The 27155-nt window shown below is 39.5% G+C and overlaps 1 protein-coding gene across 2 annotated transcripts in view; it reads right to left on the bottom strand.

Annotated features, from left to right (window-relative positions):
• Nucleotides 1-3646: 3646 nt before the first annotated feature.
• The window catches only part of unc5b (unc-5 netrin receptor B), a 139362-nt gene continuing 115853 nt past the window's right edge, over nucleotides 3647-27155 (bottom strand). For both annotated transcript variants that reach the window (XM_007897871.2, XM_007897865.2), the window contains 10 exons: nucleotides 23689-23721; nucleotides 22469-22663; nucleotides 19217-19600; nucleotides 14750-14837; nucleotides 13051-13219; nucleotides 10983-11216; nucleotides 8241-8390; nucleotides 6675-6839; nucleotides 6102-6280; nucleotides 3647-5224 (listed from right to left, as the gene is read on the bottom strand). In XM_007897871.2, the coding sequence (XP_007896062.1) occupies nucleotides 5062-5224; nucleotides 6102-6280; nucleotides 6675-6839; nucleotides 8241-8390; nucleotides 10983-11216; nucleotides 13051-13219; nucleotides 14750-14837; nucleotides 19217-19600; nucleotides 22469-22663; nucleotides 23689-23721 (1760 nt within the window). In that variant the 3' untranslated portion in view covers nucleotides 3647-5061. The remainder of the gene's footprint in view (nucleotides 5225-6101; nucleotides 6281-6674; nucleotides 6840-8240; nucleotides 8391-10982; nucleotides 11217-13050; nucleotides 13220-14749; nucleotides 14838-19216; nucleotides 19601-22468; nucleotides 22664-23688; nucleotides 23722-27155) is intronic.

Below are 27155 nucleotides of genomic sequence, written 5' to 3'. Positions count from 1 at the left end.
GGAAATAAACTTTGTGATGGTCTCACTGAATTGTGCAATAATTTCAGAGTTTATGTTTGAAGTATTTTGTCAAATACGATGCAGATCCTGCAAAGATGAATTTGGGAGGAGAGACTGAACCTTTGATATTGAACATATTAAATGTTAATATTATTCTGTGAAAACTACTTTATAAATCACACTGGTGCAAAGATGACCTTAAACCAAGATGGCATAGGACAACCAACTTAGTATAAATTGCACCATGTTTACGGGTCTTTAGAGAAAGAGGCACTTATGTAGCTGATCTTACTAAAATAGCCTCATTGACACAAATTTCTTCCTTTGGTCAGCTGGGTGTCTAACATACATGGAAATCCATCACCAAGCTGGAGTATCCAAACCAATTTCACGAGTTCCATATATCTCACCTACATCTGTAAATTCACATGCGTTGGAATGTGTACTCTCTCTGGAAGGATGCTTTCCTAATCTGGAGAGTATTAGGCAAAGACTGGCAAAATCCAAGGCTTTGGGACTTGAGTTTCCATGAAATATGAATTAATGTACATGGATCGCTGATGAACTCACACACATACACAAAGAAAATCTACTCTTCTAAATAAATACCCAGGGCTCTGCCTGGGAAAACACCACTGAAAGTATGTGAGAGCAGGCAGACTGAGAGATGCTCCAACATTCCTGTTCTATTCCCATGTAGGGTCATCCAGCATACTTCCAGATGGTTCTCTAGAGGTTAGGACCTTGCTGGACATCGAATTCCATTTGTAATAAGCAACATATCATTTGGCCACACATCTGTGCACTACTACAGTGGAAGACAGCCCAGAGATTACATTTTGATCCAACAATTTTTGTAAAAATCCATGACCAGGTGAAACCAGCGCCTTTCCTTTGAAATTCAAACACTGAAACTAGCACCTCATCCTGGGAATTCTCATTACAGGTCCTCACATTCGCATACAATTCACTTCCTAGCACCTCCCTACCTTTTTGACCCAATAATACTCCCCTATTCTATCCACTCCCTTTGCTCAGACGGCTCTGGCCTTCTGCATGTCCGTCATCCCCTTCATTCCACCATCATGCTTTTAGCCATCATGTCCCGAAATTATTATAAGCGCTCCAGGACACTACCCCATGTGAAGGGCGCTATATCAGTGCAAGTTGTTGTTGAAATTCTGGAATTCTCAGGCTCAATCCCGTTGCCGAGCCCCCTCTTTGCTGTTTTCTGATCGCACCTGAAGATCTTACTCTTTGCCCGGGTCTACAGTCACCTCCCCTCTCTCCCTGGCTTCGTGTCAAGTTCCACCACAGTTAAGCACTCAAGAGACTCAACCCTGTGTGAAGGGCGCTATATAAATATAAGCTTTTGTTTATTTGCCTTCTTAGTACAATGCATTTTCTTCAAGTTTTTTGCTCCTAGCAATAATGAGGGTCAAAAGTCCAAGATTACAAAGATTAAAAAAAAAGCACAGCGTTTCATCCAATCCTTGTAATTGTTTTTGTCTATTGGATTAAAATGAAATCTCTTTGGTTCATTACCACTGTATTACTTTCCAGATGAGTTAAAATGCAATAATCTCTATGATAGAGCTGAGCCTCCACGAAACCTGCTGTGCAAGTTATCAGTTTATAATAATAATCTTCACATTTTTGGTAATGTTTCAAATAAAAGGCAGAATAGATATGATGCTGAAATGTGTTTCTTTGTAGATAATAGCAGTAAGGCATTCTCACCACTCAGTGGCAAAATGGTAGCAGAATGATTTGATGTCAAAGACAATCAAAGGTCACACCTGCTGTGTTTTCATCAGCAATCTGAGCAAACAGCATCTTCCCTGCTGCAAAATAAAACAATCCACACAAAGGTCAGATCAACTTATAGTCTGGGCTGGCACACCAGGTCTGTGTTGGGGAGTGCTGCATTGTCAAGCATGCCGTCCTTCTTAGGAGATGTTAAACCGAGGTCTCATGTGCTATTAATAAAGTTGTTGTCAGTACAGCAATAAGTCACAGGTTTGGAAAGAAAATTGCGGTAAAATTAACTGCAATTGACCCAGAAGCTCTTGCAATCTTAAGCACAAACATGAGAAACATTACATTTTAAAAAAGAAAGCATGCAGCATTTGATTCATTAAACTAGGAAATATAATTTATTGCATAAAAATTAATTTGTTACAATAGGAATGCTAAACGTATTTACAATTGGTAGTTTACAGAATGAACAAATACATGAAAAGAGGGACACAGCAATAGATTCTAGTACTTTCTATACATATAAATATGAAAAGTATACATAAAGAACTGCTGCCTTTAAGGTAAGTCTGAAAATGAATAACCTATGTACTTGCATAGCACTTGGGAGTGAACAAAAGAAATAAAAGCACTATTTGCTAACTGCTTGGTGTAATGATACCCTTACCATAGCAGAAGGAGGATTATTGATTAAAACACCTTCAGCCAACATCACCAAAGAATACTGCAAAATACTGGTTAGCAGCTGCTAAAAGGTAAATGCCAACCTCCCTTCAGCAGTCAGCAGAATTATTGTTAATCCTGGTTTGAAATCTTAATTACACCATTGTAAGAAATAGCCCCAAGAGTCGTAATGAATCTTTCAAATATAATTTTATAAAAACTAAGCATCTAGAGCAATAATTCATAACCCGCTGACATTTTAGCTCACTGCTGGCTGTACATATTATATATAAATTCTTCCGTTAAAAAGAGATCAAATAGGAGTGTGTGATTTTGTGTACTTCAGTTGCAGTAACTGAATGCTGGATAACTAATGTAAAATGATAATAAATGGAACAGAAAAAACAATCATTTAAAAAAATCATTCACATACTTATTGATGTAGCTTAATGAGTTTCATAATAAAATATACGTTAAGCTAACTTGATATCCTGTTGAACCAAATATTAAAAACAATTAAAAAGGCAACATTTACAAATAAGTGATATTTGTACCATTTTATGGTGCAGTTTTATGTATTTCTTATTCAGATTCATACCAACACCACATTAATATCAAATACGTCACACACTCCTACATCCAACACAAGTCAATCTATTTCAGGTTGACTTTACCTTTTAGTCAGCTAAAGATCTTTCAAAATCAATGGAAATGTAAAAGATCTCATAAGTGTCCATAAACAAATATTACTGAAAGGTCTGTTCCAACACCTAAAATAATCTAAGGTGTTTTTTTTTTAAAAGGCAAGTTTGCATTGGAGTAAGACATCATTGGGTATTTGTCCCTAAGCCAGGAGTCAACTCAGAAACTCTTCTTGAGGGCATCCCGAGGTGGAGGGGGTTCTGTTATCTGAGGGATTTGTGTAAAATGACCTTAACTGCTGGACAATGTTCTGCCAGTGAACATTTTGGACAAGTTGCTCATTACAAAAAGGCAACTCTTTTCCTACATGAAGCACTTTCAGCACATTTATTTCACAACCATTTCAACATTCCATTCCAAGTGCTTTAAAGAGGCTTCATTTGTTCCAGTTCCCATGTTTCTAAACCATAACAAGGCAATAAGAGACCCCAATCGTTAGGGGCCCAAGTTATATCAGTGAGGTTTGACTGAGCAGGGTTTTGGTGAAGTACCCTATTTGTGTGCCAACTGATACTTCTTTTCATTAAAAAAGATGTAGTACACGGTAATTTGGGAAAGGGGGGTATGGCTGGAGAAAAAGTGTGAAACCTTAACCAGAGGCAAATTAAACACTGCTCACCATCAACAGGCATGCATGTGCATTTCCCCACTATGACATCCCATCAACCCTAGTGCCCTACTCCATTTTGTGTTCAAATAAAAATAAACAGTAACGAGCAATACAAGATAAAATGCTGCAGATTTGAAGTCAAGGTAGAAAATCGAAGAAACTGATAATGGGTCAATACAGCATCTGGAAGAGAAAACTAGTGCAGGATCCTTAATCAGAAAAGGGATGAGGAATCCCACTGCAAACATTCAGCTATCTTCCTCCTTCAGACGCCAATTGATTTACAGCATTTTCTCTTCATTTCAGTAACAAAAGTCAAGTTAGAGATGATAAATGTTACTGAAATCTCACAACATTTGAAACAGTAAAATCCCTGCATCCATAATAATTCTTGTCAAACCCCAAATTATCTGTCTGGAGCTGGGGGGGAAATCACAAGTATTCAGTCAGACTATAAATTGTATCTTTGTATTATGTGAGGACATTGTAGTGTTGCTGGGCAGGAACATTTCATATGTGCTTGGCCATAGCAGATTCTTTCACTAAACTGGTATTGCTTTGCTGCACTGTCTTCAGTCTTAAACCATCTTAATACTGGACTACACCATTGTGCAGAATGGGTGGGAACCACTGCAATGTATTTTATCAGGGTTATGGGAGTTCAGAATACCTGCATTGAAGTTTCAAAGTACTTCCTGCTAATTGGTCATTTTAGACAGACAATATGAGCGAGAAAAGCTTTGGAAATGATGGGTCTAGAAAGGAGAATTCCAGACAGATGTAATACAAGCAAAAAAAATAACTCTGAGTCAACCTTTCTTCGAGTCTGAAAGGAGGATTTCTTTTGTCGTACAGAAATAAAATGAAACAGAATAAAAATGCCACAAGTAGCCCCGAGGATTGCAACTGTACTGCCTGACTGCATCTGCGATATGTCCGTAAACAGGTGTGTGTGTGTGTGCAGCTTGGACCTCCTCTCCTCCTTCTCCTGTAAAACTTGTGCATTATTATCTGAACAACGTCTACATAGACAAGGTATGTAAACAATTCCTTGGGTTTCATACAAAGTTTCAATATAAAGCAAAAAGCATCCAAAGATATGGATAATAAATTAAATGCGTTTCCTAAGAAACTGTTGACCTTTATAAGCTGTCCAAAGCTTTGATAGAAGAAAAAGTTTGTCTAGATTGTACTTGACATCTGCAGCTCTCTGTATAAAATGCTATGTCCTAATCTGCTTGCTGCTGTGTTGAGCAGGAGACCCAGTCCTACAACAGTTACCATAGATGCTAGAGTTTCAGCATTGTGTTGCAAAGGTTATCCACATTTCAGCATTCTTCCGTTGCTATGACTACCATCACATCACTCTTGCCCATTTCCTCGAGGGCACTAGCAAGGGAGTTTATGTCTCCATCATCTTGGTGCTGCGCTTCCCACAAGTCCAGGATGACTCCAGTCGGACTAACTTTTGTCGCAAAATAGGTGAGATATCTGAACATGAGAGAAAACAAAACATCCTTCGTAAAGCTTTTGGTGTTGGATTGATGCAACATTAGCAACATTTCCTGCACGCAAAGAATTGTATTTCTCAACATGATTTCGTGCAAAGGAATTCCGTGAGAGTTCCCATCAACTTGTGGGAACTCTGTTATGGGTGCAGGTAGAGTGGGGTGGATTTCCCATGGGTTGGTGCAATGCACTTCCAGTCACTGGAAGGAGTTCGCATTTGCACAGCTTGAATTACTTACTAAGGAATCTCATTGAGAAATAGAAATTCAGAACCTCTGTGATTCACCTTGTCACAGCACTAGAAATTCAGCTTTTTATTAATATTTTTATGACTGGTTTATCCATTTTGTTAGCAGAGTCAAAGGATTTGTAGCCATTAGCCACAATCAAGTTATAAAAGGTGAACAAATTCACTCCATGTTCTTCATGTTTGCTGGACCAGTCACACTCTCAAAATGGTGATGATACAGGCACTTCTCAGTACTTTTTTGCTCTGTTTATAGTGGCAGTTCCAATGTAGAGTAACCTGAATTGCTCATAGAATCTACTTTGCAATTGTCAGTCAAAGAGTTCCAGGCTACCTTGTAGTGAATGCAAGCAATTCAATTGTACCATTCAATATTGGTGATCTGCTTTGAGTGGAACTGAATACTAATTGAAACAGTTTTAATTTGGCACCTAAACTGTTACCCTAGTTGAGATCAGCTAACTCATCATAGTCTTGGGACTGAGTATAGGACCTTTTAGGTCAGAATGAATCCATTTACTATGAGTTTACCCACTAAACCATTCTAGACAATTGTTCATTTGTTGCACAGATATTCAACTATGATTTTTATTGTCAATGAGCGCTGCTCACCTGTCAACCCCTAGTTTCTGTGCTAGGAGTCTCCAGTCATTGCCTCTAGTGTTTGGTGCATCCAGGCTGGTGCAGATCTTCTGCCTAATGGAGTATGGAATTTTAAAGGCATAAGGGCCCACCTGGGTGGCCATGTTATTGCCAGCTGGTGTGTGAAATGGACTGACACATTTAACATTCTGTAAAATGGGAAGAAAAAATAATGAATATCAACAATACAATACTAATTTATATAGCATGTTTCACTTTAGGAGGATACCCAAGGAACCTAAGAATACTGGCTTGGCACACAAGCTGCAGGTGAAGACCAGGGCGGTGGGAAAGGAGAGATGACTGAAAGTGTGGTCGAAGAGGTAGGTTTTGAGATGGACCTTGAATGAGGGTGGGAGCAAGTTGGATGGACTTTGAGATGGAGTTCCAGAGAGTGGGGACAAATCTATAGCTATCCAAATGCAATTCTGTCCCTTTGCATCCTCTGTATACATGAACCTCATATCTAAATGTTTGTCACGCACCCAAAGTGTTTCATTATTGCAGCCGGGTTAGTTTACTCTCAAGTCAGGTTGGTTTTACCTCTCCAATAGTTGTGTGTAGCTGGAATATCTGGCCTTCCCCCTCCACTTGTCTGACACAGATTTTACAGGAGAGTTCTGTGGACGCCAGAGTGTACCTCTCCAGGGTGAAGGTGCAGTGCAGTCCTCGCTGGTTGCCACTCCAGATGTGGTAAAATGGAATTTCCTGAGTAAGTGAGGGAACAGAAAGATTTTAATGAGTTCCCACCCGTGTGGTTTACAACCATCACCTGAATCCTCTTAATGGGATTCCAGAATCGCTCCCGCAGAACCACACTAATGCCTACCCTACAACATCTCTACAATGGAAACAGTAACCAGCAATACACTGGTAGGCAGAGACCAAGATCACAACATTTGTCACTGCTGAGCATCCTTGATGTAAGCATAAATACAGTTGAATATACTGTCAATATACAGAACAAGAGTTTCATTCAGAAACGCTTTGGAACATCTTCCCAACATGAAGGGAGCTATGTAAATGTAAGTTGAGTTCAAGATTTTTTTTCCCCAATGAAAATAAAGGACTTTTTTTGAAGCAGTAGCTCAGGAACCAGCCAACAAGTGAGGGGGGAAACTGGGCTTCAGTGCCACACGGCTTTGCAATCCAATAGCACCTGTCCAACTGACCACTGATATTGTGTGAGCCTCGACAGTAAATTCCAGCTGTCTTTACCCAATCAACACACAAACATATTCCAGCAGAGTAGGAATTCTGGCTGGTTTTCAACTTGCTGGATGAGAAAAGGAGGTAGCGGGAGAGGTGTGAAGGAACACTGAATAATAATAATAATCCTTGCTTTTGATATAGCGCTTTTCACATCTTCTAGACTTCCCAAAGCGCTTCACAGAATATACTGTAAAGTGAATTGACTGTATATTTGTGAGTGAACGCGGCAGCCAATTGCGCACAGCAATGTCCCACAAACAGTCATGGATTGAAAATGACCAATTTTATTATTGTTTTTTGGTTTTGGAGGGATTATTATTAGGCGTGTGGAGTAAGGAAACTTGCCCAAGGTTTCGCCCTGCCTGGAATTGAACTCAGGTCTCTCACTTGCAAAGCGAGTGCTCTAACCACTGAGCTACAGGACTCCACAAACAAACTATAGTGCCCTAATACTTCCCTGGTTACAAGCACCTAGCTTAGCATGGACCAGGGATCAAACACTGGACTTTTGTAGACCACATTTGTTACAGCCAATACAGAACCATTGTAGCTCTTTATTGGTTAATAAATGCATCAAAAGGCCTCTTCTCACAATCTCCTGCACAACCAGCTTTATACATGCTCACTGAATGGTTTCTGCTTTTAGCTTTCAAATCTGGAATTCATAAAGCATTTTTCCTTATTAAAGATTAATAAATACAAAACAGGCAATTACATATTAATGATTCACTGATGTTTTCAGTTTAATTACAGTACAGTATTTATTGCTCAAGATCTTGATGCTATCAAATGTAAAGGCTGTTACGAAGCAAAACACTGGAATGAGATGAACTCCCCAATACAACAACTTTTTTCTTTATCTCAGCTCTTAGAGGTATTTGAAGAACATTTTCCAACCTGATATTTGGCCAGTAATTTGCTCCTCCAAAGTGAGTGAGGAATATCATGGATGGAAAGCCGCAGGTTATGGTAACTGTCTTTAAACAGCAAGCTTTTGGGTTCCTCGAGCAAATATCCCCCCAGGCTCCTTTCCAGCTCCAGCACTTCCTGTAATTGACAGAACAGAGCGATATAAAGTGTTAAATATTGTGACCAAGGAGTGTCTGTAAATCCCCCTTGCAGAAACTGGTAAGACTGCATGCGGCTCCTAGTAGTAGCTCATACTTTTGATGGAATGAAAAAAAACTCGTGATTTATATAAGAATTTCCTCTTATAAGGAAATGTTTGAAATAAAATTATAATTGCTGATTGCAATACAGATCATGGAATAAATATTAATCTTTTAGGGGGAAGGGGTTGTTAAGGGAGAATTTAAAATAATAAAAAAGTGATATAGTGCCTTTCAAATTGGAAGCACGTCTTCAGTGTGCAGCACAGTAATTATTATAACTGTAGGCAAAGACCATGTGAGCATTACAGCAGCTAATATGCACATAGCAATGTCCCATAAACAGCCATGAGTATAATAATAATCCTTGCATTTGATATAGCGCTTTCACATCTTCTGGATGTCTCAAAGCGCTTCACACAATATGCTGTAAAGTGAATTGACCGTATATTTGTGGGGGAAACGAGGCGACCAATTGCGCATAGCAATGTCCCACATACAGTCGTGGATTGAAAATGACCAATTTATTATTGTTTTATTTTTTGGAGGGAATATTATTAGGCGTGTGGAGTAAGGAAACTTGCCCAAGGTTTTGCCCTGTCTGGAATTGAACCCTTGCAAGGTGAATGCTCTAACCACTGAGCTACAGGACTCCACAAGTGAATGAACAATTTTATGTGAAGACCCTGGGAGAAACTCCCTTCTCGTTTTCTTTTACATCCATCTGAAAAGGCAGACGTTTAACGTTTCAAGTGAAAGACAGTACCTCTGATAATGCAGCGCTTCCCTGGACATTCAACCAAGAAAAATAGTTCAAAGTCCTGTGCAATGGCTTCAACTAACAACCTACTGACTGAGAGGCGAGAGAACTACCAAATGAGCTTGGCCAACACTTAATATCAAGTCAGGGGTAAGGCTTTCACCAGTAAATAACAAAGGAAGTTATTCAAAGGTCAACTAAATTGCAATGATATGTGGACTGAGATGGTTTGAGATGGTTTCCAATCATTGAATTCTTCATTTCCAGTTCAAATGCTGAGACGTTCTCAATGCTTCGCATTAAAAAAAATGCTGTTCAGTGATTTTTTTAAAATCGTATTCATTTTACCTAAAGCTCCTTCATCTCTTTTAGCCCAAAGCATTAAAAATGACTTCATACATGAACAAATTCTACTGCAGCAAATGCAATCAATAACATTTTCAAAGCTGCTGCAGACAGCAATTACAGAGATGTGATTTTGCCAATATATTTATAATTAAAACAGAAAATAAATCTGTCATTTATTTGCTGAAAGCCTAAATGGCATTATTGATATCTGCCTTAAAAAAATGAACAATAAATTAAACATCACATAAAATGAGGTGACTAGAGTGATTTGGAGACTTCTTGTACTTGAACCAAAGTCACTTTGAGCTTCCATGTCGCCTATACTAGGCTATGTGCTGTTTTGTGAAAACTTGCACAATTCTGGAGACTAGCCCAAAATCTATGATCCAAAACCTTAATCAGCTCAGGGAAACGATAAAGAAACAGAGTGATAGAAGTCACACACCTTCACACAAATGCAAAGTTATAATAAGAATAATCCTTACATTTGCTATAGTGCCTTACATGTTTTGGGGAGGATGTCCCAAAGTACTTCGCAGAAAATACTGTGAAGTGCAATGACTTGTGTGATTTGTGGGAGCATGAATGAAACTTAATGCTATTTCCTGAAAGTCCATCTATAAACTTTCAACAAACTGATCCACATGACATTACCTTCATGACTCACATATGATATTGTTCCTGAAGGAGAACACCTCATTTAAGCTTAATAAGACTTACAGAAAATCCAACAGATTTTTAATATTTTATATCCTCCTGTGTTGATGGTAGAATCACAGGAATGATGACAGTAGGAAAACCCCATATTTTTTAAAGTTACCACATCAGATATGAGAGACTGGCACAGTGACTAGTGTCAATCTATGGATTAAATGATGAGGTTGAATATTATGAATCACCAGGTCACATCTCAGAAAATTGCCTTTTCTACATTTTTCCCCAGTTAAGGATGTACACAATCTGATAATCTTCACTTCAGTGATTAAAATTACCAAAATGTTTTTATATAAAAATCTGCCTCAGTGAATGTGGCTTTTGCATTGGGCATGAAAGTCCGGGTTGATTTTATTTGGACTCATTAATGACTTTGCTAACTGCTCATTATGATTCCATTAAATATTTACAATTTCCCTTTCGTGATTGTTTGCTTCAAATGTTACAAACCCTGGGCACATCAGGATGGATTTCTTTCTTAATGGTCTTAATGAGTGACAGCAGGAAGACTCCCTTCATTGTTCAGGTTTTCTTTACTTACTAATGAGGAAACCATACACACACCTTTCCAATTTAATGCAACTTCCTGACTCACTTGACTTCCTGCAGGACTCTTAAAATAGTTTTATAAAGAGGGTCTGACTTGGGAGTAAAATGTTATTTTGAGAAGAAAAATCCACACAGAGGGAGTTTAAAAGTAATCTGTACCTTTAAAGCATCAGGAGTATCATCCACACAGTACACTTTAAGGCTGTACTCCAGAGAAGTACATGAGGTGGGTGCAAATATGGCAAGTTGGAGTCTTTTGATGGCAGATCTTGAGAAGGACTCTCCAACAAGTGTGTAAGTGCCAAGTTGATCCAGAAGGATGTGGCAGGACTGGGAATCCAGCTGACAGTAACAGGGAATGTTTATTCTATCCTCATCAAGTGTCACCACGTCCTAAAGAAAGAACAGACAAGCAGTGCATTTCAGATGAAAGGAATGAAAGAAACAATGCTCACGAATGTGTATAACTGCTGCAACGAATCCTAGATTGGATAGGTGAATAGACTGTATTTATTAACACAGGCAAATAGAAAATATCAGCCTGGTCAAGAGATCTCAAGCCCTTTAATCTCTTCCAGTTCAGACTTGTACATTTTACCAGATCCATCATAACCCACATTATTGAATATATTTATTTGCATAAATTGCTCACTTCCTTGATACATTAACATGCCAGTTTCTCCTGCTTATTTTGCATACTTCATTGCAATCTGGTCTCTCAATATAACCAGCAATATGCAAAAATCCCCACCTTTATGACAGTCAACCTATTTGGAAATAATGACATAGAAATCTACAGTAATGAAAAAGGCCAGCTCAATTGCAAACAAGACTGAACTATAAACTGTCATTGTAAGGTTAGAATGATGCCGGTTCCATTCATTCGGACTCAAGAGCTTCCTTTCAGTAAGTGAGAAGCAGAAACATTGCCTCAAGCTGACTGCAGCCATCGGCAAAAGTCACGGGCATCTACTTCCCTTCCTGAATATATTGGCAAAGATAACACAGCCATCCAAGGCATTTAGCATACAAGGCAGAAATTTATGTGCAAATAACTTAGCATCAGTTCATTAATAATCTTACAATAACATCATTGGGTATTAAAGAAGCAGGAACCTTGAAATAGTCGCTCAGAGAATCAAGTTTGTTCCTTCTTGAACTCAAGAATAAAGCCTACCCTAACATGAGCTGTATTCACTCACCCCACCCAGAGCTTTGTCTATTTTCCGTCATATTTATTTGACCAACTGAATCTGTCTTGTCTAGTTGCATCATTCCTTTGAGCCTCCTCACATTGCAAGCTCCACTTATATCTACGTAGCTTGAGAAATGCAGGTCGCACAATCTTCCATTTAAAATTCTTTGTAGATTACCTCTTTCAAGCAGTTTAATGTGTCTTCAAAAATGATATATATATCTTTGCTAAGGCAAACTTGTTGCTGTGGGTCAGAAAAACTAATATATCTTTAAAATAGGCAAAATCAATCTGAAGTCTACCTTACCATTCAATCAATCAAACAATGCATCTGAGCCCAGACATTAAGTAATCCTCCTCAGACACTTAAATCTAATAAATATGACCTGATGTCATATTCAAGAGGACAGAATTTTGAAAGGTTTCAGTAATCTAATTTTTTTTTTTACACAGCTTTGTCATTATGACAAGCAAACAAGCCATATTTCATTTGGTTATTGCCCTAATTTGAAGTGAATGCAGCAAGATTTCACACTGCAATTTGATAAAGCTCTGGCATCTATCATCAATATGAGTAAAGAATAACAAAGAAGCAAGAGGACCACACAAAACAAACTGTGAGGTGCCCAGGCCAGCCTGATCAGTGTTGTAGCGTCGTAATGGATCCGTGACATCCACAAAACAAGTTCCCAGATTCAATTCTGTCACTGGATAGAAGGGGGAAGTGAGCACAAAGCAGAGACAAGGGGCTTTCACACAGATCAGAGAGCTGGCTGACCTGAAGACCCTTCTGTGTCTAACAGGAAGACATTGACAAAACCAAGCAGAGCCTACTAGCTCTCTCGGCTGGGGATATTGCACATTTTGCAGGAGATCTAGTAGAGTGATGAGAAAATCCACATACACAAATGGGATAAAAACAAATCCGCACAACATACATGCACGTCTTTATAGTTTTTAAGGATACATTCAAACCGTTATTAAAGCTGAAATATTACATTAGCAGAGAACTTGGGAATTCTCACTCCTTACCTCCCAAACCCCTTGGTGAGACTGTGTCTTGAGTTTTAAGGTCCAGTCCGATCCAGTGGCATCTGCACAGTGGGGGATGCTTAGGACAACAGGTCGACACAGCAGCATCCCTGTTGGGCCACAGGTTACCATGGGACTTAGGACATTCTGTGAGCCATCAGATGGAGGCCTTTGAAAAATATCCAAAGATCAGTCATCGTTAAAGCAACAAACATGGCAGTTTTCGCTTCTGGAATTTTTCCTCAATATTCACAAAAATAAAGGAAAAACATTGGCAATTATTTTTACCACAAGATGGCAGCACGGTCATACTTTAAAAAAAAGCTTAAAAGCAAAATTCTAGTAGTTTCTACCTTGTGTTTTTGTTGCTGCATTTAAACTTGTACACTTCACACACACGCACACCAGAATGCAGTAACACTTTGACAGTTCACTCTTGAGATGAGGCCAGGGATGAAGTCTACACTCTAATATAAGAAGTGTTTTCACAATGCAGGAGTAGAAATTCCCCTTGGTACTAGAGTTACTCTATTTAACATAGTATTTCAGAGTGCGGAGAACTTGGAAAATTGTTCAATTCAGTTTCAACTTGAAAGCTTGTTTTCAATAATTGAAAGAGCTTTCAGGACTCACCTCTGAGTGGTGGTCTGTGTTTGTAGAGGTTTGTTATTGAGAGCCATATGATTTTTACTCCCAAGCTTGTAATACAATTAGCAGATGAAAGACAAATACATGGCAAGCACCATCCTCCAGCATAATAATGGGTGTACATTCCCCTCAACACACACACAGAACAATTTATTGCAACAGTGAGAAAGAAGTCAGGTGCTGTTTTCACTAATATTTCAATGTCTTCTAAAGCTGCTCATTTGCATTGAATTCAGGGCATTTGTATTGGCCTTCAAATGACAATGATGAGCTACTGTATTAAAAAAAAATCTGAATCACTTTTAATAGGTGCACCATACTTGTGAGGCACAGGCAATTGATGTCACTGAAACTGCTTCTCACTGCACTGGTTTACTCGTAACCATGAGAAACATCCCCTTTTTTTTGGCTTGGACAAGCACTGAACAAGTCGTGTAGACTTAACTCCCTCCAGTGCACTTGTTTATTTGGAAGATCATTGGACATGCCTCACAAATTCTCTCTGAAGAAGAATTGCAAAAATAACATTTTATCTATCCTCATGCAGAATTTACAATATATACAACATTTAAAAAAAAATGTACACAGTATGTGAGACCACCACTGCTCTGGTGATCTTACATACCATGTGAGTAAAGTTGTTAGAGCAGTTCTTCCAGGCACATAGCTTGCCAGAATATTTCCCAACAAAACCCTTGTAAAAGGAGCCAGGAAAAAGAGGAAGAATGGTGGTGACTTTTAAGACGAAGGTCAAATGCATGTTTGTTTTTTGGAACTTGAATGTGGTGCTGTAATTGAATGGTGTTGGCCCAACAAGTTCTGCATTACTGAGGCGTTACTGTGCCGTTGCAGTGTTTAGGCTCATTGTGTATTCTGTCTTAAATAACTCCTAAGAAACTTCCTCCTCGACCTTGCCTATATCGAACATCCCAGCTCTTTGTCATCCCTATAGGACAAAGGAGCTGTTTCTCCACATGAAGCACCATATCATTCCAGGCTGTTGTGTACAAGATGCAGATATTCACATTAGAAAGCATAATACTGTACTTACAGTGTGTTCTCTCTCTTGTTGATTATTAGGTACATTTCGTAGAACTTGCCCTGAGGAATTGCCCCCTGAGGCACCAATAGGCTGACACCTGATGCGGAAAGGAAAAGGGTAAATTTACTTCTAATATTGGAGGAAGAATCAAGATGGATCATAATTATATTTTTAATGTACAACATGATATCAAACTACATTTTAGATCAAAAAGTGCATCCTCCATCAAGACAATAACTTTGCATTCCAATAATCTTTAATATTTCACAATCTCCATTACACTGCAGTTTTGACATCCTCTCTCTATAACAGGACCAAAGCAGTAGAATAATCCATAGCTCCAGTGTTCAGTGGATGGTTGACATCCTAGTTGAATACTGTAACAACAGCTTGCTTTGGATAGCATCTTTCACACAAGATGAATATCTCAAAGTGCTTATAGAACTGATCCAAGCTGTCTAAACTGAACAAGCTGTCAATATGGCTAAGGTTGGTAAAGTATTGAGTTTCTGCTGCTAGGCATCGCTTGCCTGTTTGGTAAATGCGAGTCATAAATCAAGCTGAAGGATTCTTAGGCAGAAAGTCATTAATGCTCAAATTTTGAACCTTGATCATTTTGTAGTTTGTTGGAAATTCCTCTCATTTGAAAGGGAGATTCTGCTGGAATTTTAGAATTCTGAGTCCAGTAGTGACCTCGCACAGCAACTTCTGCATAGAATTGCAAAGATCAGTTTAAGGTTCAAAAACCAATCCTAATTTGTGATCTTATTCAATGCCTTCCATCTGTCACACCTGCAAAATGCCAAGGAAATCTGCAGTATTTAGCCACATGGACTAAAGAGGTACAGGTTCTCTGCTGGAGGCTTAAAATCCAGTCTGCCATCCTTGGTTCTGCATCATTACTGAACAGAATGAGACAATTTTTCTGAGTGAATTGGGAGCTATCCTAATCGTGTCGATGTGCCTCAGGGGAGCTGGTCTTAGAAAGTCACTGTGTAACAATTTACGCAGAAATAATCTGTGGTTTTCTTACCCATTATTCTAAGTAGAAGTGGTAAGCTAGGTCTCAGGCCCAGTGCTTTTGGGATCGTAAAAATGTGCATTCTGATCATTTTCCACTTGTTGAATACAGTGAGTATCCTATTTCAAGACGCTTTCATGTATTTGAAATCTATGTTAAGAGTATCCAATTGCTTCCTATTCACTCGTTAAAGAAATACACATAGAACATCCTCTCTATATTACAACACTTCCTATAACAGGTAACAAATGAACATGTGCACTCTTACAACAGTTTCATTTCTGCAATCTTTACAGAAAACCCATTTAATGCAATGTCTCTAACACTCCCCTGACTATGAAATGCTTCTTCAACATGAACTTACATTTCAATGGCTCCCTATCACTCTTAGTTCTTCACAAGTACATTACTATCAAATTCAGAGTTTTTTTCTAGGAAATATGACAACAAATTTGTGCCAACAAGATCTCACAAATAGTCATGGGGAGGATCAATTTATTTGGAGCGTTATTGACCAGGACAAGAATTTCCCTTCTCTGGTTGAACAGTATATTGAGACCTTTCACGTTCACCTGAAGAACAAACAGGCAGGACCGCGATTTAACCTCACATCTGATAGAAGAGCTGGTGATCAAGGAGTGACCCCACTTCCCACCCCCATAATTTTCTGTTCCAGAGCCAATTGTTAATGTGATCTCATGTGTAGAAAGTACACTTCCTTATAAATGTCACTCTTGTCAAATTATAGTAAACCTTGATATTAGGTGCAACAGGACACAATGGTGAAGAAGAACAGATGGAGCAAAGTTAGGATTGCAAAGCTTATGGAATAAAGCTCTTTCTAACATTTTGATGTGTGATAATTGCTAAAATCAAATACAATTGAGTAGAGCGCAGTCATCTGTGAGAGATATAATATTTTGTAATGAACAAACAATACCCTCAGTGATAGAGTGTAAGTCAATAGTGCCTTAAGGAGTAATTGCTTCTAATAGATGCCTTTTAGGTTTCTGCAGATTTATATTCACCTACACTAAACTGCTGAGGCCATTTTTAATCTATAACGATGCTGACATTTAGAGAATGCTTGTGTCAAAAGTAATGAAATCTGTTTCGGAGTCTTAAGTGATGCAGTGTCTGTAATGAAAGTTTGGGTTTAGTTAATGTACTTGACAGATGACATTTATCAAACTATAAATTTCTATCACTGCAGGTTGCTCGGAATGTTTTGCACTGTGACTTTTTTTTTTAAGATGTTGGTACAGGAGCGAGACCAGGAATTGGTATCAACTTTATTTTATTAGTCTTTGTGATTCTGAACTGAAACAGGAAATTACAACGAAAAGGAACGTTGCTTTACATGTGAATTCAATCTTTTCCTTTGGATTGGAGCCAGCTGTTACCTTTTCCTTGTCTGAACAGAGACACATGTAGTTATGATATAAATTTTGGTGCTATATAATACGAAAGGCGGAAGCGACCTGTGACCTGAAATTAACATGCTCGGAGAGTTTTAAGGTAATGTAAACATTATATTAAGGTGTCAGTATTTCCTCAATCGGCCCCAGCACTTTATGTGGTGTATTGTATCACCAGCTGCCCGAGATCCAAAGCTGACTGATGGCCAGCAGCCAAACACTCTTAAATGAAAGATCCTGTTACTGTCTAACATCATTGTACTAATCTATTGGTAAGTGCTGGCAGTTTTCTGTTAAGTGTTAAGTTATCCTCCTTTCCATTTCACATCACATACCAGTTGAACTGCACCTGAAATATTTCTGTCAGACATGAGCTGCACTTTTAGGAGAAATTCCAGGGAACAAACAAAAATCCTCATGTTGCTAAGTGCCATGACATAGATTACTCTAACCTCTGGCATTCTGTCCCTGTTATCGTACATTATCATTGTCACTGCACTGAACCACACGAGGAAAGTTTTGCTCAGGGATACTGAGAATTTACAGATGAAACTACAATTTTCCCAGGGCTCCCTGACAAAGTCTTTCATTCAAATACGCACAATTGAGGTTATCAGAACGATCTTGCTATATGTGTTTTGCCGAACCGCACACTGTAAAAAGGCGCTATAAGATCAAAAGGAAGGAGTGGGTAGGCTGGAAATCTGAAATAGATAGAGACATTAACGGGAATGCACAGGTCACTTAGTATTTGAAAGAGAAAGGCAGGATAATAGTGCAGGTGTGTCCCTTCCAAGCCTCATGAAGGATCACAGCCGAAACTTTAACCCAAGCTTTCTTTTTCACATGCTGATTGATCTGCTGTGTTATTTCCAAGGTGCTTTATCTGAGAGGCTAGAATTATTTGGTCAGGAGCCTCTGCTTAGGTGAAGAGACTTGTTCATTCTGAAATGTGACCAGACATAGGATTTTCTGGTAAGCAACTGTAAACTAGATGTTCATAAACCTGTGGTAATGATGTTACAGTAATTGCATCTCTGTTGTGGATGTCAAGGGCCTCAGACTAGATCAGTGCCTTCAGCTGTTGAAAAAAATCTGCTGAAAAGTGTACTACCCCTTCCTGGACTCATATTAAATGAACAGTAACTGCAAGGCATCATCTAAGTTATTACATATATAGGATAATCGGTACTGAGGGATTGAAATAGTTTATACAGAAAATAATGGACAATTGTGACTGAATTATGGAATGGTGATCTTAACTGAGGGACTCAAATTGTTTCTATGTGGAATAAAGAATACCTTGGAGTAAGTTGCAGACCAGAACCTAATCCAATTACTTTCTATTACCATCTGAACCACTCAATGAAATTACTGCTTGATAGTTACCTCCGGGTAGCTATTATTCTCTTTTTACTCAAACGATTCCTCACAACTGATCATTCACATGATTCCTGTTTTTTGGTAAGGAATGCTCAGAGCAAGTGGCAACATTTACTCCCCACCTTCCCCTCCCCCACTGCATGTTTGTTTCCAAAAGGGAACAGAGCCACTGGTACCAATGTCAACTGTTAAGCTTCCAGCAGTACATTCTGAACTTTGAAAAATACTTAGAAGTTGTGCTAATGGAGACACTGCAACGTTAATCCAATGAAAAACACCTTAAATATGAATGTCATCACCCATCAAAAACACAAGTTTGCACAGGGTATCAAAACTGCTGGTGTTCACCCTACAGTTCTGTTAACATAAAAACAGACCCAAGAACAAATGAAGGCAACCCACAAAATTGACAGTACATATTTGAAACCAATGCTAGGCGTACTGCACCAATATCTGACTGAATCTAATCTCTCAGATAACAGCGAGAAACCACTCGATTTTCACCCTTGAATCTTCTGATAAGATTACTGTCTTGTAAATCACTTCCAATTATCTCTGCACACTGCTCCCACTCATTCCCCAACATGCTGCACCACAGCTCGAATGTGAAACTCATTACTGGAGCACAGTTACACATGCACACAAAGCACAAACCTGAATTGAGCACCGTAAGGCGACCGCCCAAACAACCGAAGGTCCCAATCGCACTGTTACCGGGCTCCCTTGGCAGAGTGTTCAGATGCTGAGAGCTAAGTGTTTTGTTCCTCGTGTTCATAACATTATTGTCCCTGCTGTTTCCCCCTGGGTAAGTACCCAATGGTGCCTTCCCAGGATGATCTATTCCATCTGTCAGTCCAGCAGTGGTTGTGGAAGAATTATATACTTTAATCTTCAGGCTTGGCAGTGGGTCAAGTAGTGGAGAGTTTGTCATTGGTATCTTGTCAGCTGTGTCCTGAAGGGTGTACATGGGTCCTCGATAAGAGCCAGCGCTGGCTGTCAGGTCCGGTTGCATAGAGGAGTTGAGCAACTGAGGATGATCTGTAAAGGGAAAATCTCACGTAAGTAGAAGTGAGGTTTGGTTATGCATGGGATACGGCCAATTCAAAGACCAAAAAAACAGCCTTTTTCATCGATATAAAATAGGGTTCAAATCATTCACTTTTATGCTTAAAAAAACTCAGGTACTTGGATACCATGGTGAAACTGCTTTCTCTGCACCTCCCCCCACCAACCACAGTTTGAAAATATAGAAACTTGGTTGCAATCCAAAAAGAGAGTCAGCGCAGGTATCACAGAGTGAGGAATATTTGTCTCTGCCAATCTATTGGAGTGTCACAGCAATTCTTTGTTGCAGTGCTGGCATAGATTGGCTGGCCTACATTAATTACAGTCAGTACATATTTCACACTCCCTTCCCGTGTAGAAACAAGCTACACTTTTTCTCACCGTTGCACTAAATCTTTGTCTTGCAGCTACTTTGCAGACAGCAACCATTAGGCTTGTCAATATTGGAACAATTATGCAGAGGTGACTAACTGCTTCTCTGGAGGAAGTAATGCCTCCTATGAATGTACCACTTAACAGATTCCTAGTGAAGAAGGTGGGGAATAAGGTGTCAGTTGCATTTACAAGACAAATGGGCCTGGAAGTACAGTGGAGCAGGTTTTCAAACCAAATCACAACATTGATAGGTTTCATTTTATCTTGTGGGTTTGTGTGTGTATGTCTGGTACATAAAAGCAACCAATGCCATCCTCTTCTTTGCTCCCTGGGAGAAATACATGTGTGGCACACATTTGAATTCTGATAAACATCCAGCTAACTGGACAGTAAATTCTAGCCCTGTATTTGGATATTTATGAATTGCGGCTAAAAGTAAAACATTTTGTAAATCTTGTGTCTCCTGAAGCCTTTTGAATCATTCATTCCACAATTCAATCCAGACAAACATAACAGAAGATATTAAACATCACGCAGAAGTGATGAGGCTTTTAAAAGCTGCTGTTGACTTCAGGAGACTTATGGTAGCAGATTAACTATGTGTGTGCCACACAGAAATCCAGGATACTGTCACTTATATAGCAGAAGCTTCACCAATATTAACCCTTTTAGTTTTTCCCTCTGTCATTTTCTCCCCTCCTCACCCAAAGATTTGGGGTTTTGCTGAGTATGGTTTTACCACTTCTGGTACCTCAACCAAGTGGCCATTTTTCACAGGAGTGATCAGACACTGAACATCCAAAGCTTATTCCTCGTATCAGGGTAAGGGAAAGCAGAGGGTGATTGCCCTGCTCTCAAGCCACCTGCCCAACCATCAGATGTTATGTTGAGGACAGCTCAGAGCAGACTTCCCATCTGATCTCCCATCCAGTCAGGGCCTCACAACTTACTTGCTTTGCAGCTAAGGTCAAAACACTCAAAAGCAAAAGAGAAACAGACCTTTACTGCACTGAATTTATACACCATCAGAAACTGTTTCTACAGCTCTTTTACAGATCAAAACGACCGAGAAAAAACAATTAGTGTTACCATTTTTGTTAAAATATTTTTGTACCAATATCAGATGGAAGTTACTGAGCCTAACTGGAGGTGCTCCTTACATTTGTTATAGCACCTTTCATATCCCAAAGCATTTCAGGGGTAAAACTGTATAGATCAGTGTGCGTTTTGCAGGCAAATATGGCAGCCAATTTGTACAAATTAATTTGCGCTCCATGACAAAAATTATAAGGAAAAGTAGCTCTTCTATTTTAAGTTGATGTTCTTCTGATTAATGTTTGTGGCACATTCCCATATATGAATTGTTACAGCAAATTTTTCAACAGGACATCAGCCTTACATTTGTATTAATTGAATCATCACAGAATATGTTCTTCTCTGCCAGCCTTGTAATTGAAATAAATCAATTGCAATAAAAGACTGTAACTTTAGCTGTCATTGTGGCCTCGCATTGTATTGGCATCTCATCAAAAGAACTAAATGGTACTGCATTACCTTCCAACCAGCAATACCAGCTGCAGTATTCAAAGGGCTGCAAGTTTCTCCCATTCTCATTAACCAGCAAGAAAACACATTATAGAATTCATGCACACGTCAAACTTTAATAATTTAGTAGAAAAACAGACATGAGAGAAATTACTACTACCAATGTCTGTGTTGCTGGGGGAAAAAAAAAATCCTTTCCAAACCAGAGTTTCATAAAGAATGTCTTTTACACACACAAACTGCTGCTCCGTTTGAAAAATCACGTTCTCTGCGGCTTGCAGTACATAATTCCTGCCAGTTCTTCATCGAATAAAGGATCATGTTACTGCTTGTCTGAAGAAGTGAACTGCTCTTTGAGATTTACCGCTGATAGCACAGTGAACAAAACAGTGCGCAAGACAAACTCCCTCTACAGAAACCCTGTTATATACAGGTCACGTTGAAGGCCACGAAGAGTTCACCAGAGATCTACAGATCGTTTGCTGGAAAACAGTTGCAGGCAAGATGTAGAAGCAAATGTAAACTAATATTTCACAAGATTGGTATGGATAAATAAGGCCCTTCATTCCATCTTATCTCATACTCCCAGAACACCCACCCTACCATTCCCTCATGGCAGCATCGAGCTGCTTTTTAAATAAGCCCAGTGTCCTGACCTCAACCACTTTTCCTGGTCACCTGTTCTGGACACTTGATTACTCTCTACTTCACGTGTATGGCTGTTTCCTGTGGACTCGCAGTGATCTAAAGCTAAATACCTGTCTCGAAGCATTGACTAGCCAGCTGCCTGCACTAAAAAATGTCTGACTTCTCGATTACTCAGGAAGCAGGGCTAATGTCATTTTCTGACCAAAACACAATTGCTACTGATGTAGTTTTATGAAGGAGATAACAATATGGACCAGATGGTTGTCCACTTACCATGCCTGGCAGTCTTGAAGTTCACAGGCTGAAAACCTCCAGTCAGAGCTGCGGAGGAGTCTGTGATGTCCGTGTCGAAGTCCCGGCAACTCCTCTTGTACACGATGATGCCAACCACAAGCAAAATAATCACGAAGATGAACACAGCCACAACTAGACCTGCGTACAGAGCCACGTCGGCAGTTGCCTCTATAGCTGAAAAAAAAAAAAAAATTCTTCACATTAGCTGCAATGTGGGTCAAAACCTGGGTCAAAGCCTGGAAAATATTAGCTGACAAACTAAGCCCGAGAAATGACAATCTATGAATTATTAAACATGTGCAATAATCAGTGAGCACAATAGTCATTCCACAAGCTGAGTTTTACAATCAAACCATGTTATAATATGCATCCAATTATAATGCAAGTTAAACGACAGGGTTGTGGAGCTTGACATTTCTTGCTTAAAAATTCTGACATTGCGTCATCCAAATACATCGTCGCTTCTCAAACTGGGGATGAAATCTCGTTGTCTCACTTCAAAATGATTCCGCACAACAACGGGATGTGAAGCGTTAAGAGTGAGAACTTCTCACCCTCTTATATGGGTGCTGAGTTCTGTTGTTCACCAAGAGGCTTGCAGAGAGTTCCTGGAACCTGCCATCCAAATGGGGATAGCTCAATACTGCACTTGTTGGATGAAAAATCAATACCTTGTTTTTATCCTCCCGGGAGAGGGATAAGATAAGTAAGCAAGGTCTCCTTGGTTCTAAGGTAACGTCCTTGGTTTGTTAAACCCCTGGAGGAACCCAAGCCTTGTCTCTCACCATCCTGCACCTAATACTTTCTTTCCAGAATTAAGTAAGCAGGATGCATTTAAGCACTCTGAGACACCATCCGGCATGAAGGGCGCTATATAAATGGAAGTTGTTATTGTTCTTGTTGCATCCCTCCAGGGACACAACGGCGCTGCATTCCAGACACTGTGATTTCCACATAGGGGTGGCATGCACACGTGTAAATGTATCTGGTGTGGATACTCTTAACCATAGTGATCAGTTTCTGCATGTGTCAGACACCCAGCTAACCGAAAGAATGCATGACTCATGTTGGTTAGGTTAGACAAGATACGTTCACCACTAAGATCCATGGCTGTATAAACCAGTGTCTCACAATAAATGATTATTGTACACCACTTTCACATCCAAAAATGAATTAAAAATAATGAAATGGAAACTTACTAGTACTCGTTGGTTCATTTAAAAGCCTTTCATCTGTTAAAAAAGAATGAAAATAAACTCAGCACGAGAAAGATAATGAAAATGAAATGAACTGTAGTTGCTAAATGTACACAGAAATAAAACTTGCAAAGGAAAATAAATTGGATACACTCCACTTAATCTTGCCCCAAACACATCCACACGTACACACTGAGTCAAACATCGAAACTTTTATATCATTATTTGGAATGAGAAGATGGTTGGAAGAATGTAAAACAATTTAGAGGGATAATGCTCTTAATTGTGCTGGGAGGGCTTTACTCTTACATGATTACTCCTTTTATTCTTACCTGAACTCAGATTTTATTCCTGCTGCCTGATATACTGGTAATATAACTATAATTTCAAAATATAAAATAAAGGGGCGCAGGTTTTATGCTTCTGCCTTTACTTTGTGGAGGTTTAGATGAGAGAGAGTACAGAAAACTACAGGCTTTCAGATTAAAGCAGACACAATGGTGGACCAAGTGATGACAGAAGTACAAGCAGCTCATGAGCACTATTTGTAGCCTTCCTGGTTACTGCTGATGTATTCTTATTCCACAAAGTGTGCAGGTCTATAGAATCGTAGAATCAGAGCAGAGGAGGAGATCAATTGGCCCATTAAGATCAAGCAGAAGGTTGTTGCTAGTTTCAAGGTTATAACGACAGGGAATCTGGCACAGGAAACTAACACTGAGAGGAAGCCGGCTGCAAGGACCATGAGCTTTTGGCAACTTTGTACCAAGAATCTAAGATTGGAAAAAAGGAACAATATGAGCTTCAAGTGGAGACTACATTTTCTGCACTTGTCCTTTCCTATTGTTACTGACTTGTACAGGGGGTACCGTTCTATTAGCAACAGCACCCTATGATACCTTTGCTTCCTGATAATTATGCACAAGCCCAATCCTGTTTCATTAGATGTTCTTTCTGTCTAGAGCAGAGTGAGAACCCTCTTTGACTTTTCCCTTCCCTAGCTGAGGGACACTGAATTGTATCGCATCCCTGATTTAGATCAGCCAACTTAGAAAATGTAAGCGGTCAAAACTGCAATTTTTTGGTCAATATCTCATCCATGTGCCTGGGCATGGCAGAGTGAATTAGTAAGAGTGGATTCCTGCTAATTCAGCATATAAACACTGGCGTGGATGAGTTGGTTTGAATGTCCCGTTTCCTTGCTAACATTCTGGGCATTTTTTTTGCGCAAGTCTATATGTTAGGCTTGGGAACCAATGAGGGAGAGAACCTCGATTCTCTCTTCTCCCTACGTTCAAACAGATGGACTTTACAGAGGAACAGCTGCTTTTCCTCCTTCCCCAACCCAGAGAAACTGAGGCCAATTCCAGTGTACGTACTTTCTGCTGTCCTGTCTGACACTGTGTAACTCAGCACAGATTAAAAATGTTAGTTCTCCAAAAGTCAGTGCAATGTACATCCAGCGACTGGAAGGAGTTTATAAATTGGGAGTCATTATTAAGAAATCTGGGTACAAAACATCACAAATTGGCCCCGTTGTATTTCTTCCATCGCCTTGCCATGTCCTCCCAAAGCAAAAGGCAATTTTTTATTGTTGTTGTAGTAAACTGAAAATAAGATGGACCAAAGCCCTCCACTCTTTATCCCTAATTAACTGCCGCAGAAGTTCTTTTAATTGCTTGTGTCCAAACGTCTATCTCTAAAAGCTGTAAAATAATAATGAGCTATAAACAGAGTAGCGAGACAAGGAAGCCTTTAGCTGAAGCTGAACATTGAAATGGACCATTAGGATGTATTATGTGGTATGAATGCTGTGAGGGCCCAGCTCTCCTTGTGCTGGAACAGCTGTAAGGCCAGCCAGAAATGGGACAGGCAGTACCAGGAGCTGACACTGAACTCCAGGCCCAGCTGAGCCTGTTACATTCATTGAACGTCCTCTGCAAGGTCCAGATGCATTACACAAAGAATTTGGTTGGAAAATTGTTGCAAATGTGTCCTGAGGGCATATTATTTGCTGGTACTGAAGACAAAAGCTGATTTGACCCGACAAGAGTGCCAGTCTAGCCTTTTAAAATACTCATTTAATACAGAAGAAGCTTGGCTGTGAAGTTCCAATTAATATGTAAGGTCAAGTTCAGGACGCATCATTTCTAGAAAATTATTCATATTTTTGGAAGTCAGCCTTCGGACATGTCAGTTTACTTCACGCAACACTGAACTGCAGTTCTTCTGACTTGTTTCATTATCCAGGGTCAATGAAACAAGCCTTTTCTAAGCAATATACATTTTGAACAGTGCAGTACTGTAGTCTCCCATCCTGCTATTGTGGACTCCATTGTGAAATGAAATGGAGTCCTGTAGCTCAGTGGTTAGAGCACTCGCTTTGCAAGTGAGAGACCTGAGTTCAATTCCAGGCAGGTCAGGGCGAAACCTTGGGCAAGTTTCCTTACTCCACACGCCTAATAATAATCCCTCCAAAAAAACAAAAACAATAATTAAATTGGTCATTTTCAATCTACGACTGTTTGTGGGACATTGCTGTGCGCGTTCGCCCACAAATATACAGTCAATTCACTTTACAGTGTGTTCTGTGAAGCGCTTTGGGACGTCCTCCCGACGTGAAGAGCGCTATATCAAATGCAAGGATTATTATTATTATTATAAATACAGAACTGCTCCTAATTTAGCATTATTTTGATAGTGAATAAGTAGCCTCCCTCAAACACACTGCAGGAATAGCTAGTGTGTGAAACGGAATGTCACCTGGGAGTCATCTTCTGAAGCAATCTTGATGTGGACCTTGAAGGAAGCAAGGGAAGGGGCAAGCAAAGAGACTCCAGGATCAAGTTCCAAAGAGTGAGGGTATATAGTCTGAAAGTCTGGGTGGGACAGGATATGTGCCTTCTTATAAATAATAATAATCCTTGCCATTGATATAGCACTTTCCACTTTGGGAGGAACCTCTAAGTGCTTTCCAAGAACCACTGTAAAATGCAGTGATGTTGTAGGCAAACACAGGACATGGGAATTCTCTACACAGACAGGGCTTGGCATCAGTGGAGCAATGGCCCATTTCCCAGCAACAGTATCTCTTACCTTGATGAGAACACCAACTCCAAAGTATAATACAATTTTAATAATAATGATCTTTGATATTGTCCCTTTCATATTGAGAGGATGTTTTAAAAGGCCTCAGATTATGAGGTCCACCTCTCCCCACCCTCCAATTGTACCCTTATTACCTTTCTTCTCAAGGCAGTAACTCACAAAGTGTGTTGTACAAGCACTAGAAAATATTCCAATATCTCATATAAGTGTACAGCAAGCTAAATGAACTAAGGGACAATCAGTCAATAATCATAATACTATCCCATCTTCAGTAGACTTTCACTCACACACACATACTTCCTTTCCTGCCGGGGTCATTGAATAGCTAGCAAGGACAAGAATTATGACTGATGTTTCCTTTC

This window comes from Callorhinchus milii, unplaced genomic scaffold, assembly GCF_018977255.1.
Source record: "Callorhinchus milii isolate IMCB2004 unplaced genomic scaffold, IMCB_Cmil_1.0 Scaffold7, whole genome shotgun sequence".
NCBI lineage: Eukaryota > Metazoa > Chordata > Chondrichthyes > Chimaeriformes > Callorhinchidae > Callorhinchus > Callorhinchus milii.
Note: the sequence above shows the minus strand (reverse complement) of the source record. Positions and strands in the feature narration are given on the sequence as shown.